General features: G+C 40.5%; 1 protein-coding gene across 5 annotated transcripts in view; it reads left to right on the forward strand.

The window, feature by feature from the left end:
* Positions 1 to 18,617, forward strand: part of GALNT7 (polypeptide N-acetylgalactosaminyltransferase 7) — a 102,947-nt gene that overhangs the window by 71,805 nt on the left and 12,525 nt on the right. For 4 of the 5 annotated variants that reach the window (XM_039541202.1, XM_039541200.1, XM_039541204.1 and 1 more), the window contains exons 4-9: positions 4,941 to 5,071; positions 5,363 to 5,442; positions 8,347 to 8,529; positions 11,774 to 11,891; positions 14,447 to 14,569; positions 18,092 to 18,310. In XM_039541202.1, the coding sequence (XP_039397136.1) occupies positions 4,941 to 5,071; positions 5,363 to 5,442; positions 8,347 to 8,529; positions 11,774 to 11,891; positions 14,447 to 14,569; positions 18,092 to 18,310 (854 nt within the window). Of the gene's footprint in view, positions 1 to 4,940; positions 5,072 to 5,362; positions 5,443 to 8,004; positions 8,188 to 8,346; positions 8,530 to 11,773; positions 11,892 to 14,446; positions 14,570 to 18,091; positions 18,311 to 18,617 lie in introns of all 5 variants that reach the window. The other variant, XM_039541201.1, reaches the window with a different exon arrangement.

The following is an 18,617-nucleotide window of genomic DNA, read 5'->3' on the forward strand; positions in this document are numbered from 1 at the left end:
TAATGCTTAAATACCTTGCTGAACCGAGGCCTTAATGTCCTTCGTAAAGAAAAGGGACCAGATCCTCATCTGGTATAAATTGGCACAACTCCGTTTGAATCCAAAGGAGTTATGCTGATTTACATCAGCTAAGGGCTCCTGATCTCAGCTTTTCACTAGTTGTCAAGTTGTCATAGGTGTTGTCTACACTGACTATTTTATTTTATTTTATTAAATCTTGTTTTACTGCCACTGGTGCAGCTCCACAGGAGGTAGCAGCAGAGGGAGAGCTAGCATATGCCGAGAACCACTGTTTTTATCAATGTATTGTCTAACCCTGCTCAGAGCATATATAGATGAAACAGTGGTACAGACCTCCCTTAATGTTGATGCTTTGTCTATGCTTATACTCCTATTGATGGCCCCAGTAGACCTGCATCACTGGTAGCATCACCATGAGAGTGCTCACAACAATGGCTGGTGTAGGTAAGACCTATGATAACTTGGGAACTAAAGAAGTAAAATCTGAACAGTTGAGAGGCACAGGAATATTTAATCACATTAATTGACAGCACTCACTATTTAGAAACATATAGGAGGTTCTTCAGCAAAATCGGGAGAAACCAGACTAGCCATTCTTGATATTTCTAAGGTTTTTTTTTTAAATAGCAGGAATACACCCTTAATTTAAAATTAATTTAAAAACAAACAAATCTTTCCTTTCAAACCACCTTTATATATATATATATATATATATATATATATATATATATATATATATATATATATATATATATATATATATATAAAGATACAAAATATATCACAAAATTCAGCACTGGGCCAGTGGCAGATTTTCTAAACATAAAATATCAGGTTCCCTCTGAGCCAGGGGTAGGCAAACTACAGCCCGCGGGCTGGATCCAGCCCATCAGGGCTTTGTATCCAGCCCGTGGGATTGCCGTGCTGCTCCCAAGAGCGGCCGGCACCATGTCTCTGTGGGAACTGGGAGCCATGGCCAATGGGAGCTTTGGGGGAGGTACCCACAGGCGAGGGCAGTGCGCAGAGCCCTCTGTCCCGACCCGTTTCCCCCCCACCCACCCCGGGGCTGCAAGGATGTGGTGCCGGCCGCTTCTGGGAGAGGGGCCAGGGCAAGCAGGCAGGCAGGGAGCCAGCCCTGGCCCTAGTGCGCTTTGCTGCCACCCCGGAGCCACTCCAGGGAAGTGGCACCGGGCTGGTGCCCGAACCCCTCCCGCACCCCAACTCCCTGCCCTGAGCCCCCGCCGCACCCTTCCTGTACCCCAACCCCCTGCCCTGAGCCCCTGCTGCACCCCACACCCCTCCTGCACCCCAACCCCCTGCCCCGCATACAATTTCCCCACCTCAGGCCAAAAAGTTTGCCCACTTCTGCCTGAGCCCTGGATAGGTGAATTTATAATAACTAAAGCACCTGCCTTTTTAGGCAGAAAGTGTTAGAAATATATTCGATTTTTAATAATCAGGAATGTTTTACAGACAGCTAAGTCGTCTTGTAATGTATGAGGCATATAAGTAATGGTGTGGTATAAAGCTTTTATTGACATTTGTGTGGGATGACTTCATAACTTTCTTGTAGTTATGAATCCACACTAAATTCATTTTGTAAAATGTCTATCCTGCATCTATCATGTATCCTCTATATAATGCATAAGACGTATATAAATAATTGTCCTGTTTCTAACTTAGTCTTTAGGTATACGTGAAATGTTTGTAACCCTCAAAGAATTGTTTGAAAACCTGCTGCATATGTAAAGGGAGAGAGAAGAGGGTAGATCTGATTTTGTCCCTACTGATTTTGACAATCATATTTTTAAATTTTGTTTGGTTTTGTTTTTTTAATGGAGGGTTAAATAGTATTTGGTATTCAGGTGGCTTTGGAAGAAAGCAGATTCAACAAAAATTCCTGTTTTTTGGTGCACGATTCCTGAAATAAATTTGGATGTCTTTTGGTTTTTAAAAATCCATTTTTATTTCAATGATTAACGCACAACCTCATTACTTACATTTTGAAGTTGGCATCTTAGTAGTAGTTTTGTCAAAGGTGAAGTAAAATGTAATAATTTATTAGACTAAAATTTAAGGCCTTTTCTATATATAAACTTGTACCGGTTTAAATAAACCGGTGAAAACTAGTGTGTGGATCCTTATTTTGGTTCAAGTGGGTTATTTTGGTGTAGGTTAAACTTGTTCTTAATTGACTTAAGCTAAATTGAAATATGTCAGTCTTAAATCAAAATAGGAGTCCACAATGGGATTTGCACTGGCTTAAGGAAATCTTCTTAAATTAACACCTTTATTTAAATCAATGCAACTTCATGGAGACAAGACATACCTGTTCTGGTGCATGTGCAGACTTTTCTGAGTTGAATCATTTGTGTGAAGTTGTTCTGCAAGAATTAAACACTTTTTCCATAACTGGGATGTGATTTTCACATCAGAATATATTTATACCTGAATCTATTGATTTATTTATTTTTTGCTAAATATGTAACCGAGCCCTTTAAGTATGGTCCAGCTTGTCTCCTACCATCCTCCCTGAAACTTTCTCTCTGCCTCAGAGTTTTTCTGCCTAATATTAGTGATTCTCCATCTTTATCATTTTGTGTATTACCTTGTGATATGATCATCAGGTGGTGGACCACAGTCCACGCCCCTCAGTGTTCGTCCTTCAGCTGCTCTGTTTATTGAGGTGTTGCTGTAGCTCTGTTGGTCCCAGAATATGGGAGAGACAATGTAAATGAGATAATTTCTTCTATTGGATCAATTTCCGTCAGTGGAAGGTACAATCTTTTGAGTTTCACAGAGCTGTTGAGACAGATTGTTAAGTAAAAGAGATAACATGTTGGAGACAGTCACTTGAAATGGGCAATTGGAGGTTACATTGTTATGCATAAAGGATTTGAAGTGGGCAATTAAGAATAGCAGGCAGTGTGGTATATTACAGATTGGTTGTATGGCTCATTACGACAATGTCCCTGTAATCCATGGCTTTTTGTGTCTAGCAGAATTATGAATATAAGTTCCCAAGTTTGCTTTTTCAAAGTGTGCAGATTTCCCTGGGATCGCTTCATGAAAAGAGCCATCCAAATGCCCTGGGAGAACCTGCTTCCATACAGGAAAAAGAAACCCACTGAACACTTACGTGGCTACTCACATATTCCTGGAATACTGTAAATTCCAGTACTTCCAGGAACAGCTTGGGTCCACCCCCCACTGGCATGACCTCATACACACTGTTCATGTGAGGTCACCCTGCACAGTGGGAGCCATTTTTTAAGGCACCTGTCACTCTCAGCATGGCGCGTGTGAGGTCACGCTGCACAGGAGATGCTATTTTTAAGTGCTGGAGGTGTGGAGTGGTATCCCCCATCTGATATTGGACCAAACCAGACATGTCCAGGTCCCAGGTCCAGATCGGGGACAAACCTCTCCGGTTTAATACCAGGTGAGTGGCCTCCCTACTGACTGCACTCTCCTAGTTGTCATCTGCCACCCCACACTGGAACCCATACAGGGTATCATCAAACAATTACAACTCATATTTGATTGAGACCACATCCTGAAAGAAATTTTTCCCAAACCTCTTCTTCTGGCGTCCAAACAACTCTCAACCTCACCAAGCTCATAATCAGAAGCAAGCTCCCCACAGACCAGGACACACCAACTCAAAGTGGCACCAAATGTTGCCACACCATATCACCTGTGGATGAACACTTTTCACAAAGTGATCACTCCATTTTTTATATTTCAGTACTTTTCCTAAAGGGAAACCTGCCAACACCTTCAAAAGACGAGCCTGAGAACTTAAATTCATAACTCTGCTAGACACCAAAGTCCATAGACTTTACAGGGATCAGGGCCAGCTCCAGACCCCAGCGCGCCAAGCGCGCGCGTGGGGCGGCATTTTAACGGGAGGGCGGCAGGCGGGTCCGGCGGACCTTCCGCAGTCATGCCTGCGGAAGCTCCACCGTAGGCGCGGGACCAGCGGCACGTCTGCGGGAGGTCCCGCGGAGGCACCGGACCAGCGCCCGGCAGCGCGGTGCGCCGCCCTGGTTGGGGCGGTGGAATTCGTAGAGCCGCCCCTGACAGGGATGCTGGTTTTATGGCTCATCACAACAATTTGTAATACACACGCTATCTGCTACCCTTAATTGCCCCTTTCAAACCCTTTATGCATAACAATCTTAACACCACTTCGTTTCAAGTGAGCGCCTCCAACATGTTACCCCTTCTACTTAACAATCTGTCCCAACTTGTATTTAGCTCTGCTTTCTTCCCTAGACCTGAAGAAGAGCTCAAGAGCTTGTACCTTCCACTAATAGTAATTGATCCAATAAAGGAAATTACCTCACCTACGTTGTCTCTCCTAGTGAATACAGCTGCCACTATAAGGACATACTCATTGAGGAGATGGATGGGAAGCATTGACTGACCCCAGAGATGCGGGGGTTGAAAGGGGGATAGAGGGATCCAGGTCTGGCAGAACTTTGCCTCAAGTTCCCAGCAGTTTTAGGTGACAAAAACAGATAACTTAACCAAGACATCATGCAAATTTCCCAAAATAATTTGATATCAAGTCAAAATCATGAGGCCTGTTAGTGAAGCGTCATTGACTATGGTCTTTGCTGAAAGGTGGTTCAGAATCTACTTTTGCAATCCCTTAGTATAGTGCAGCTATTAACTTTTTCTGTACTAAAGCTAGAATTCCTGCTATGAAATCAGAGAACTTCAAATCTAGCTTTCATCACACTTATGAGCACTTTATCAATAATAGATCAGGCAGTGTTGTATTTGAGAACTTTTTAGTTCTGAACATCTAGGTTTCTTTAGTAAATCTGGTCAGTTATATTTCGTTTGCATTAAAAGTGTAACGCTAATTGTTATAACATGGAAAAAATTATATTTTTATTATTATTTGATAGCGCACTTAAAAGAAAGACTAGACGAGTACATTAAGCAGTGGAATGGCCTTGTAAAGGTATTTCGAAATGAGAGGAGAGAAGGTTTAATTCAAGCTAGAAGCATTGGAGCTCAGAAGGCTAAACTTGGACAGGTAGAAAATGTTTGATAAATAAAATCATTTGTATTTTCTTTACATTAAAATATTTTTAACAAATCTTAAAATGGTTATTTTATTATGAACTTTGTTGAAATAAGAATGGTTTAAATTCTTAAAACCTCACTATAGTGAGGTATTACACCATAGTGTAATAAAAAAACTTGTATAAATTTGTGTCAAAATTTAAGATATATGATAATTCAATCAATGTGTGATTTGTATACAGAAATCTCAAATGATATTATATCTCCCTGCCTTTTTTTTGTTTTTGTTTTGTTTTTAAAGGTTTTGATTTACCTTGATGCCCATTGTGAGGTGGCAGTTAACTGGTATGCACCACTTGTAGCTCCTATATCTAAGGACAGGTAACGCTATCCTGTTTTTCTATAACTCAGAAAGCCTCCTAAGAAGAAAAATAGTTACAGTAACAATCTTCATGTTTTAAACCATATTCAGTGTGTTGTTCACATTACAACTATTGCATCATCTCCCAGAGTGGAAGATATGGTCACGTAACAAGTGACAGTCATGCAAATAAATCTCTAATTAGTTTATTTTAATGAAGGTACTCAAATGTGGATTACATTTAAGGACAATCCAGTCTGTTGCAATGACTTTATCTTACAGACACCCTGTGGTGGAAATGTCTTACTAGATGAATGAGCAGCCTGCTTAAACAAGATTATTATTAAAGTTAATCAAGAATATTATATTTTAAATGGAGGTAGGAATTGGGGAGAGAGAAGGAGCTCAACTTTGATTTAGTGGGAATTTTTAGACTACTAAAGCCCCTGTGATCTTAAGGTTGCAATAATTATGGTAGTTACTACAAAAATATATTTGTTTCTCTTAATTCTAAAGTTAGAGAATTGTTTCAAACAAATCCTTGCCTTTGGGATGTGTGTGCCTTATCTGCATGCCCAGACATTGTGCTAGTAGTTAATGTTGGAACCACAAGCAACTATGTGCACGAAACTCCATTTGAGCCTATAAAGAGGGCATGGACCCAACTGCCTCTGATCCTTTGAACCACCTGGCTGCTGCAGTTGCTCTGTGCTGTTGTTTTAGCTTTAGTTGGCTTATTCCAGGGGTAGGCAACTTATGGCACGGGTGCCGAAGGCGGCACGCGAGCTGATTTTCAGTGGCACTCACAGTGCCTGGGTCCTGGCCACCAGTCCAGGGGGCTCTGCATTTTAATTTAATTTTAAATGAACCTTCTTAAACATTCTGAAACCTTATTTACTTTACATACAGCCATAGTTTAGTTATATATTATAGACTTATAGAAAGAGACCTTCTAAAAAGGTTTAAATGTATTATTGGCACGCAAAACCTTAAATTAAAGTGAATAAATGAAGACTCGGCACACCACTTCTGAAAGGTTGCTGACTTCTGGCTTATTCAGTAGTTGAAGGAGGGGTATGGGAGTGTGGCATATCTTTATTTTAAAGCTGTTGAATCCCTCAGCTTATTGTACCACAGGAATCTTAACTACAAGTATGTCAGAGGCTTAAAAAGTGCCAGGAAACAAGTCCTGCAAGGCCACTGCATTGGTGATAGGCCAGGTCTCCAGGTGCTTCAGTTGTTTAGGATAGGGTCACTTGTCTTGCTCCTGTTCAGTCCCTTTACCTGGGGGAGGCAAGTTGTGAAGAACATTGAAGAAACAATTTCAAAGACAAAACTTAGGGAGAGAGATTGGTGCTGAAGGCCACGGTATTGAGGGGTGCTGATAGCTGCTACTCGATTGTACAAAGCCCTGAAATGGAAATTTGCAAAGAGTTAGATGAAAGAGCTACTTTTCTGGTCTCCTGGTTGGAGGTAAAGATTATGATGTCATTTCCCCTTGTTTGTTTTTCTCATTGTATATAGCATTTGCCTCTAAGATGGAAGTGTTAAGGAAAAACTTGCACTTTCAATTCAGTCAATGTATCAGCAGAGCCTATTATGAAAACACTGGGAGAAAAACAAGAGAATGTTTATCTTCATTGCATATTGTGTCTGATGGATCACAGTAAACAGTGTATTTGTAAAAAACAAATGTAGAATCTTCTGATGGAATGTTTGGCCATTGTGTTTAAAACCACTGCTAAGAAATGCCTGATCCAACAGCAGTGAAATTTGGTTGTTTTTTTTCCCCAAAAGAATGGCTTTATAGGACAACAGTATACTGTACAGACTTGAATAGTGAAAGGCTCCATTTGCAACAGGAAGAGCTAAAACTTTTTGTTTTTTTGCCCGCTGAGATCCCACATAAATAGCAGCAATTATGGAAAGATTATAAAATCGTGAGATCTGTACTTTCCCTTTCTTTTAACCCTCTCAGGTCTCCCATTTTTTTCCCCCCTCATTGCCCCGGGCAATATTTTATCAGAAGGCCAATGTTAAGATTGGTATGTCAACATTTCTGTCATAACTTGTCTGCTTTCACTATGCATTTCATAGATTCCAAGCCCAGAAGAGACCATTGTGATCATCTAGTCTGACCTCCTGTATAGCACAGGCCAGAAAACTTCCCCAAAATAATTCCTAGACCATACATTTTAGAAAAAACAATAATTTATTTAAAAATCGCCAGCAATGGAGAATCCACCATGACCCTTGGTAAATTGTTCCAGTAGTAAATTTTTAACAGTGAGAGTAATTAATGCCTTCTTTCCTGTCTGAATTTGGCTAGCTTTAACTTCTGACCATTGGATTGTGTAATTTGATGCTCTGGCGTCGACATGTGGACTGTTAAAGTATATTATTTTTTTTCTTCCATTAGAATGGAGTTTTAAATTTTTGAGATGATACATATTTACATTTGACCTTTCATTTAAGTTACATTTCAATAAAAAATAAAAGTTAATGGTAGATGTATTAGATTAGACAGCATATCTTTCTTAAATTATATTTTGCTCTCTTCTTCCCCTTCCAAAATGTTTCAGAACTACATGTACTGTGCCTCTAATAGATTACATAGATGGGAATGATTATTCCATTGAGCCGCAGCAAGGTGGGGATGAAGATGGTTTTGCCAGAGGGGCCTGGGACTGGAGTTTGCTGTGGAAACGAATTCCGTTAAGCCACAAGGAAAAGGCCAAAAGAAAGCATAAAACTGAGCCTTATCGGTAAAGAGTGCTGTTTTTATTCTGTGAATTGTTTTGAATGCATATCTAAATCATCTCATTTTTCCCCCTCTTTTCCCATGAACTACGATTCGTGTAAATGTGACATGTGGGTCCTTGTACCTAACCTCATCCTCACTGCCGCCATCCACGACCCTGCAGAACCACATGCACTGTGCCGCTCATAGATGTCGTAGATGGCAACACTTACACTATTATACCCCAAGGGGGTGGTGACGAAGATGGGTTTGCTAGAGGAGCATGGGATTGGAGTATGCTATGGAAGAGGGTGCCTTTGACCAAGCGAGAGAAGGAAATGAGAAAGACACAAACTGAGCCGTATCGGTAATCACTAAATCACTTACCCATTTCTCTTCTGAAGGAGATACTGATCTACTAAATACTTGCACATATTTTTAATACTCTAACAACTGAAGGTGCTTTGTCCAAAAACAAAAGTATCTTACTATTACTAATTATTTTGGTCAAACGCTGCTATTGTAGCTTCACTAACTTCTTGTGCCTCTCTGTTTCTGTTGTTATGTACTTAAAACTTCAAGCAATATATAGGATGTATTTCAGAATAATAATTTTCATTTGGAAAAACAGATGTTCTTATTTGGTTTCCAAGCAAAATTCATGGAACTATTAATGGGGGCTCTTTTCAGGTATGGTTTTGGGAACAATAAAAATTGCTTACTTAACTGTTTGTTCCATAATAAGCATAATAATTGGAGATATACCAATCTCCTAGAGCTGGAAGGGACCTTGAAAGGTACCTTGAAAGGTCATTGAGTCCAGCCCCCTGCCTTCACTAGCAGGACCAATTTTTGCCCCAGATCCCTAAGTGGCCCCCCTCAAGGATTGAACTCACAACCCTGGGTTTAGCAGCTCAAACCACTGAGCTATCCCTTCCCCCGCATGCTACAAATGTTCAAAAGAATTCATAATACATAAAATGTTCAGGCTGTTTTCTCTCATGGATGCATGTGTACAATTCCTTGTTAATAGATCAATGCAAGTGCATCAGGAGCAATATAGCCCTCTTTTTTTCATGTCAGATCATTCCCACTTGCTTTATGGAAGGTCCCATCTGACCAATACAAGTGCACTACTTTGAAATCTTAGGAAGATAAACCCACTAGCTCTAAGTTTGCTCTCTGTAATGTACTTAACTAAAAAGAATTCCAGTCTGTCTTGGTGGAGGGCTTTAATGAATTTCATGTATTCCAACCTATTTCTTTTGCTTTGTGAGTGGAACGTTTTGTTTTCTATCAAAAATACATGCAAATTTTTGCTTAAACATTAGTGCTACTGGACTTTTTTTGTGACTTGGGAGGCTGTGGTTCTGCTCTGTATTTTCCCTTATACTACTATAATCTTGTAACCAATTACTTTTATTTGAAAGCACTTTCACATATTTAGAAAATAGTGTTTCATATCACTTTTTATTTGTGGTTTAAACAAATTGCAGGAGCTGATGTTATGCTTCACTCAGCCCTCACCCTATGATTCTTCTTTGCAAAAATGGCAAAACATGTTCAAGGAAATTATGAAGCTTTGGTCTATTCAGTAGTTTATGTAATATAGACAATATCCTATCATAGAGAAGAAGGCTGTCCACATTGGAATTTTATCAGCACTAAACTACTTAGTGTTAAGCTGTTTCAAAGGTTGCTATCACTTTCTTTGTCCACAACTTTATAAACTGTTTTCAGAACAGTTCTGAGAATCAAAATTTTTAAAAAATGGTTTAGGTGACAGCTATAATAGTTGAATTATTGACCATTTAGCTCTTTTTCTGAAAAAGAACCATATCCCATTATGCCCAAGCTATACACACGTTTTACTGCAGTAATATGAAAACAATTAAAATTTAGCTAATCATTTTGCTGAAAATAGTAGTCTAGGCAGAATAAAGTAGTTCTTAAACATTTTGTAATGTGGAAAGATCCTCAGAAATCTTAGTGCTCACCACCTCAGACCTTGTAAAATAAACTGCTGGGCTTGTGTGGATTTTACAGTGTTCTTGTCAGAGGCCAAGATTGAAAATTCAATATTTCAGGCCTGTGCTCTCCTTTAGTTTCGGGGTGCTTGTTCTTTCTGCATATTTGCTTTTTCCATATGATGTTCCACATCCCTGAATTATGCAGCTTTTTGGACTCTGAAAAGGATCCACATGATACAACTATGTGGAATAAGGGAATGTCAGAAACAACTACAGTAAGTAGCATAGTCAAGGGGAACATGCAGAAAGAGCCCACCATACCTCTGATCAGAGATTTTCACAGTGATAGATCCACAGTGTTGGTTGCTTTTGTTGGCCTTCCTCTCTGCACACCTGCCACTCTTCTGGGTTGCTCAGAGAATATGTGCTAACTCTACAACTTAGTTTAAATGGTTCTCTTCCATGCATTTCTGTGCAGGACAGGAATATATAGCCGTTAATATTTAAAAGGGATACCATCATGTTCAAAATTCAATATATGAAAGGAGTCCTTAATGTTACTAATGACACCACCATGAAACAAAGCAGATTTTTTAAATCTATTCACATTTTATGTTACTAGTTTACTTGTTTGTATTTTACTTAGCTCAGCAAGGTTGGGCTGGAGACTTTGGTTCTATTCCTGTCTCTGCCACAGATCATCTTGGTGACCAGGAGACTCTATAGCCCTGTTTCCTTATCTGGTAGGGTTGGGTTTTGTTTGTTTGTTTTTAATAATTGCCTACCTCACAGGAGTTGGGTAAGGCTTAATTCATTAATTTTTCTATAGTGCTTTTTGATCCCAAGGTGGACAATACAGTACAAGTCCAATGAAAATAGACTAGCTAGTTTCACTTTCATGTGCCTAGCACATTGGTAAAGAATTTTGTTTGCAATCATTGTAGTTAAATTCTTAAGTCAAAACTAGAACATCTTTTCATTAAATAGTTTTTAATGTTATCAAAATTTTGGCATATGTAGAAGATTTTACAAAACTGTTCTATTAAACAAAACCTAGATTTGAAGCCTGTACACTGCCCCTCTAAAAATTTCATTGAGAATAATTCTAAATTATTTATCCTCCATGCCTGGCCCTCCCACTGGTTTCACATTAATAATTTTTTTTAAGTATGGATTAAACCTGTATAACTAGAATATTGCACAATGAGATTTCAAGGTGGCAGCTTCTCAGAACACAATTTGTGTAGTGTGGAGTCTAGTCTACCTTACATGGTCTCATATGCATCACGAAATGAATAGACCTTTTCTGTTTGTCGCCACAATGGTTCTTGTTATGGCAATAAGTGGCATGTAACTTCAGATGCAGATTGGCTGAAAAGTGTGGGCCAATGCTCTGTGATTCAGAATTGTAATAAGTGACTTCTTTAAAACTAACACAAGTATCAAATTCAGAGAATCATTGAAGGCTTATAATGAACCAATAATAAAGCCAAGTAATTTCTAAATGTATTGCCATCAGTCTAATCTTTTTCACGCATTAACAAGAAATTGCTTCTTATATTAAGAGTAACTTTTTTTTTTCCCCCAGAGGAGTCATGTTCTGTTGGTGAAAGGAATTACTTTGTTTGTTCTTTCTCTTAGGTCCCCTGCAATGGCCGGTGGATTATTTGCCATTGAACGTGATTTCTTCTTTGAACTGGGTCTCTATGACCCAGGTCTTCAAATCTGGGGTGGTGAAAACTTTGAAATTTCTTACAAGGTAACAGCAAAATTGATCTGCCTTTTAAAATGAAAAATTAACTTAGTTCTAGAAATACTAACATAGATGGACATGACTTTAAAGAATGCTGTCAAGAAAAGTAACCCGATGATACTTTTCCCCCTTACCCATCACCCTTTTGGGTGAAAAATGACCCTATGGTTCTTCAGAATTATGGACAATAAAATAGGCTTCCCAAAACAAGGACTATAAAAATGGAAAAATCCCAGTGACATGACTCATCACCAACAAAACCAGGGCACAGAATTTTGTTTTGATTGCTAGACACATGCATGCTCTTCCATCTAGCAAGACATTAAGATCATAAGAATTAGTTTCTTATGCCCCTTTAGACTCTAAAGGACACAGATACAAGCAGAACCAAGAGCTGTCCCCCCAAAAACAGGAACAAATGTTTTAGACAGAATTTCTGATCGGACATCCTTGAACAATGACCCTTAAATTTTGGGCTGACTTTTAGTAAATTAACTGAGCACATTTGTAATCAGGTGTTGCAATCAGATCTCTCCTAATGAGCCTCAGTCCTCATTTGCAACACCTTTCTTTTTCCAGTCCTGGGTCTTGCTTGAGCAAGGACTCGTTTGGGTCTAGAAAGTAATCAATGTTCTGTGTAGTGATTTTTGCAATGACGAGGTCATTACATAGTCCTGTAATGAACATTTAAACTAGTCTAACTTCTGGACAAAAACAAAACTTGAACACAACTCTTCAGAAGAACTGAAAGCCACTTTAACCGATGTTGTGTTCAAGCTTACAAATATAAAAGTATTATGTAATATCAAAATTTGTAAAGAAAACCTCTTTAGTAAACATTTAAACAAAATTGCTGAAAGAAAACCAATAGGATAATAAGATCCCCATAGTGAAGACAGTAAAATATTATGAATAATACTATCTGTTATGAATAGATGGTCCCAAATCATGCAGTCCTAATCTGGAATTAGATGTGATTTGGAACATCCCCAGTGTTTTAATGGATTCAGATCACGTGTGATAGTTCAGGCCCATCTTTAATTATAAACATTTAAAAGCAGCATTATTTAGACTACATTTAAATTGTCTTTCTTTCTTTCTTAAATTTAATGGATGACCCTAAAGTGGTGTGTGTTATTGTTTCAGCGTTACTTTTTCACTTTTGGTGTTCTTCACCTCTTTTTTTGGTTTTAGTGTTACAGCAGTAATGTTGATGAGTAAATGGGTTTCCATTAACTGGAGGCTTGATCTCTTCAGGATGTCAACAAACCCCATTAAAAGACACCGTCAGGAATGGTCTAGATCAGTGGTGGGCAAACTGTGGCCCACAGGCTGCTTCTGGACCATCAGATATTTTTATCCGGTCTTCGAGCTCCTGCCAGGGAGGGGGCTTGGGGGCTTGCCCTGCTCCGCCACTCCAGCCAGGGAGGGGGGTTGGGTGCTTGCCCCACTCTGCCACTCCAGCCGGGGAGGGAGGTCGGGGGCTCCCCGGCCCCTGACTCACAGTTCCCTTGATGAGCACCATCTTCCGGCATGCAAAGCCACACTGTGCAGGTGCGACTTCACCATGGTGTTTCCGGGATCGGAACCCCACGCCTATGTGGCAGGCCTCCAATCTCCTTCCAGTCTCCTATGGCCCTACACTTGAGAGTCTTGAAACCACCCAGGGGCCGCACCCATCCCAGCAAGGGTGTCTCCGCCCATGATGGTGCCAGGTACAGTCCTCTTGGCATCACTGCTGGCAGGGCCCCTAGAAGTCCCTGGTACTGCCCCTGTGGAGCCCCACCGCCTCATGCCACCCTCCCCCCACCTCGTTACCATCTCTTATAGAGCGCCCCTCCCCCACTAGGCATTCATGCCCACCATACAATTTCCATACCCAGATGCGGCCCTCAAGCCAAAAAATTTGCCCACCCCCTCGTCTAGATAATGAGTGCAGAGGACTGGACTAGATGACCTCTTGAGGTCCCTTCCAGTCTTATGATTCTATGAATATGTGATTAGGATTATCTCCTAGTTTTGGTGCAATTTTCTTAAGATTCTCTCTGTGACTGCTACTGTACTTTGGGATGAACAAATCTATCCAGAATAGAGTAGTCCAGTGAGTTACCCAAGGGTTCTGTGTCCCCATAACTTCCATTAGGAAAAATATTTGGGGTGAGTATAAATGCAAGAACACTGCCTGTGATGTTGAGATATGAGCGGATGTTTAATAAAATAAATCCTGACCAGCTCCAGTTTCTGTATACCCATTTATTCCTGTCTTTGCAAATAGTCATGGAATAGGATCTCAAAACATGATATATAAAATGGTGTTTGTAAACATGTCCATTGTAGAACTGAAGAATGTATTGGATACAGCCCAGGACTTCTATTTCAAGCTCTCATTGTTAATTTTACTTCAGGCTTAAGCATAAATTTATTTTATGAGCTCAGCATGTTATCCAATTAATGTAATTAATTTTTTTAATCTATTGTAAATTAGTTCGTAATTATTTTTTTTAAGTTTAATTTACATGTGTATTATCAACTTTTCCACCACTCTTTCCTTGAACGTATAGATCTGGCAATGTGGAGGGAAGCTCTTGTTTGTTCCTTGTTCTCGTGTTGGACACATCTATCGTCTCCAGGGTTGGCAAGGAAATCCGCCCCCAGTGTATGTTGGGTCCTCTCCTACGCTGAAGGTGAGGCTTTACTTAAAACTGCAGAGTAATTTAACTTAAATAACAATGCTTGTACACATACTACATTTCTTCTTTATTACAAGTCTTTGAGTATATGTCTCTAGGGAGTGCTCCACCATAGGATGCACATGCGCCCACGCACTTAAAACCAGAGAATGCAAAACAGTGTCCGCAGGCACTTGCCTGCACAGAGCAGAATCTTGTGCCATCTCTGTGACAACACCTCTCTGTCTTCCAATCAAGTAGGATCTCCTGATGTAGAACTCAGGGACGCTGATCCATCCCAACCCCTCCTCCTTGAACCTGAGAGCATGGTTCCTGGATGGTTCTTGAGCATGGAGCTAACCTGTTTCAGGTGAGATCCAGTCAGTTCTCCTATCAAGCAGGAAATCTAGTACTCTCAAAACTTTCTTTCAGAAGTGAAAATTCTCTTGGTGTTCCCCTTGGTTCTTCTTGAGCCTCAGAGGTTCTGCTTTCCAAATCCCGGACTACCTGTTGGATTTAAAGACGCACAGTCTGTCATTGAGCTTAATTGGGGTACATTTGGCTGCTGTAACAGCCATCCACTCATCTGTTGAAGGCTTCTCAGTCTTTGCCCACCCTACTACAGCTAGATCCCTCAAGGGCATATGCTATTTGTTTTCCCCCCTATGGAACCCAGCTCCCCAGTAGGACTTCAGATTGATTCTCAGTGCACTGAGGAAACCTCCATTTTGAACCAATGGTGGCCTGTTTCCTCTCCACATCTCCAAGACTTCATTCCTCATAGCCATCACTTCAGGCAGTGAATGGGAGAGCTCAGTGCTCTTATGGCTGACCCACTATTTACCACCTTTTATAAAGATAAGGTAACACTACATCCCCCTCCTTGCTTCCTCCCGAAGGTCTCTTTGGAATACCACATTAAGCCAGAGATACACCTGCCTGTGTTCTACCCAAAAACCTCATACCTCCAGAGGAGCAGATCAGTCAACGTAGACTAAATGTCAGAAGAATCCTCGCCTTCTACCTTGACAGGCAGGGCATTCCAAGCTGGCGCTTGGGGCAGCATTCTGCAAGGGGCGGCAGTCCCTGTGGTTTGGCCCCCAAGCAGCGCGCCGAATTGCCGCCGTGGACAGCGGGGGCAGTCCGTGTGCCCTTAGGGCGGCAGGCGCGTTTCCGCGGCGGCAGCAATTTGGCAGCAGCTTCTATGTTTAGCTGTCCGCGGCGGCTTCAGCTAAACATAGAAGCTGCCGCCTAATTGCCGCCGTCGCAGAAACGCGCCTGCCGCCCTAAGGGCACACGGACTGCCCCCGCTCTCCGCAGAGGCAATTCGGTGTACTGCTTGGGGCGGCGAAAACTGTAGAGCTGGCCCTGTTGACAGGATTAAGATAATCCTAAACTACGTGTATCATTTGCAGAGGGGATGAAGGGTCAACCTGTTTCCACTCAGACTGTCAAAGTGGGTTTTGGGTTGCATCTTAACCTGCTATGAATCTGCTAGTTCCGCTGGAGCTCAGTCCACACCTGTACTCTGTTGAAAGATGTTCCTATGACAGATTTTTTTTAGTACAGCAACTTGACCTTCCATTCATACCTTAGCCAAGTATTACACCATTTTATCTGCTTCCAGGGATTATACTGCCTTTGGTGACACAGTCCTCTGAAACATTTTGGACTTGCCTCTTCAGCACTAACTTCCTGGCTGAGTTACTGCTTGGGAGGCTCCTAAAGTGGAACATATATATGTAAAGGAGGAGACGTTACTTACTTTACAGTAACTGGAATCCTGAGAGATATTTTGTTCCTCTGGGTGCTCCACCTCCGGTCCTCCTTTCTCTCCGCTCTGGAGGCTCTGCTTCACAGTCAAGAAGGAACTGAATGACAGTAGGTCCATGCCTCCTTATATGCCCTTGTTTGGAAGCCACAGGCACTGATATGAATAGGCATGAGCCCGGAGACACCACTTTGCATTCTCTGGTCAAGAGGGCACTGGCACTGTGGAGCACCCACAGAAACAAAATATCTTGAAGAAATCAAGTTACTGTACATTACTGTACTCTTCTTATTTAAAGAAACCTCATTTTTCATTAAGAATAGTCAGTAAGTACTTTATTCCAACTGCCTTAGTCTGATAAATCTGATTGAAGCACTTGTTTATATGAAAATTCCTCATCTGGAATCATTTTCTCCCTATTGAATAAAATATACATCACTACTGTCCTTGTAAATACAGTGTGATGCACTCCTGTGCTATACTAGTATTCTGTTCTAGTTTAAAGTGCAGTTTTGTTCTGAAAGTGACAAAGTAAAACTGGTACCTTCTTACTAAACAGGTCTACTCCCTTGTGAATTCAGTCATATCTGCTTGCTTCAATGACAAGAATGTTTTAATTGCATACTGTTAACATTGTCTGTACCATGCTGAAAGAAAGAACCATCTGTGGCAGATGCATTCAAATACTACAGTGATGAGCTAGACAGCTTACTACAAGGAATATGAAGACTGGGGAAGAGGGGAATAAGACCGCGTGTGATAAGATTGTGTGAAATTAAAGATCATTTTACACTTTTTATTTTCATATATGTATGTTTATAATCATAATTCCCGGTAGTACTGCTGAGCCAATGCATGCATGGAGAGGAGATAGAATCTCTCTTTTGTATCCGTTGAACTGTTTAAGGCCTGATCCACACTTAAAACTCAGTTTGAAAAATGTATGCCCCTGAGAGATGTCATTAAGCCAACCTATGTTCCAGTATCGACACTACTAATTCAGTTGAAGAATTCTTCTGTGACCCTATCTGCTACCAAAAGGTTAGGCGGGGGGATTAACTACAGTGACAGAAAAAACCCTTGTGTTGCTGTAGTCAGGGCCGCCCAGAGGATTCAGGGGGCCTGGGGCAAAGCAATTTTGGGGGCCCCTTCCATTAAAAAAAATTGCAATATTATAGAATACTATATTATCGTGGGGGCCCCTGCGGGGCCTGGGGCAAATTGCCCCACTTGCCCCCCCCGGGCGGCCCTGGCTGTAGCAAGTGTCTGCACTACAGCAGTGTAGTGACATAGCTGTGCTGCAGTGGCATCTGTAGTGTAGACAAAGCCCTAAGATCCAGACCAGTTATATTGTGGAATCCAGTTGGGGGTTAATAGGTGTCACTCTATTTTAATGCTACGAAGTGTAGAAGGTGAAAATAAACTCCAGATGACACATCACATTTTCTAGAGTATTGCAGTCAAATGAACAGCACTGTTTTCATTGTACTCCTAACTAAGGCAACTTTTTCTTCAAAAAAGAGAATTCCCTAGATTTAGTTATAATTACAACCTTCACTAAGCTCACTTAATTATGCTAGTCTTACCCCCAAAATATATAAAAAGGTTACTTTTGTGCTGTATCTTCTGTAAAGGTGGCAAGTTGAGTGCTGTATAATACATATTAACATGTTTCTAAGAATTCTTAAATCTGTGAGATTAAATTCCTCATACATACAAGATATTGGTTTTATTTTGCAGTAGTGATGTTTTTTCACCCCCTACAGAACTATGTCAGAGTGGTGGAAGTTTGGTGGGATGAGTACAAAGATTACTTCTATGCCAGTCGTCCAGAGACAAAAGCACTACCATATGGGGATATATCTGAGCTGAAAAAGTTCCGTGAAGATCACAACTGCAAAAGTTTTAAATGGTTTATGGAAGAAATAGCCTATGATATAACTTCACACTATCCCTTACCATCTAAAAATGTGGACTGGGGAGAGGTATGTACAGTAAATGCATCTAAAATCAGCACATGCGATAGGTTTTTAAAGTTGGGAGTCCACAAAGAAGCCACTGTAACTTCTTGTACCTGATAAATATTTTAATATTTAAACAGAAAACAAAGAATTTATTTTGGTTACTGTTTTTAAATGTGGAAAATGAGGGAATATGTATATTATTTTTTTACATGTATAGCATGCACCTTAATTTATGTTTAATATTATCCTGCGTGAATGTGAGAGTTAAATCCAAGGAGGCTGTTAAGTGGCATGCAAACAAAACAAAACAATGGCAAAGATAAGACTC

Source organism: Mauremys reevesii, linkage group 5 (genome assembly GCF_016161935.1).
Source record: "Mauremys reevesii isolate NIE-2019 linkage group 5, ASM1616193v1, whole genome shotgun sequence".
In the NCBI taxonomy this organism is placed as follows: domain Eukaryota; kingdom Metazoa; phylum Chordata; order Testudines; family Geoemydidae; genus Mauremys; species Mauremys reevesii.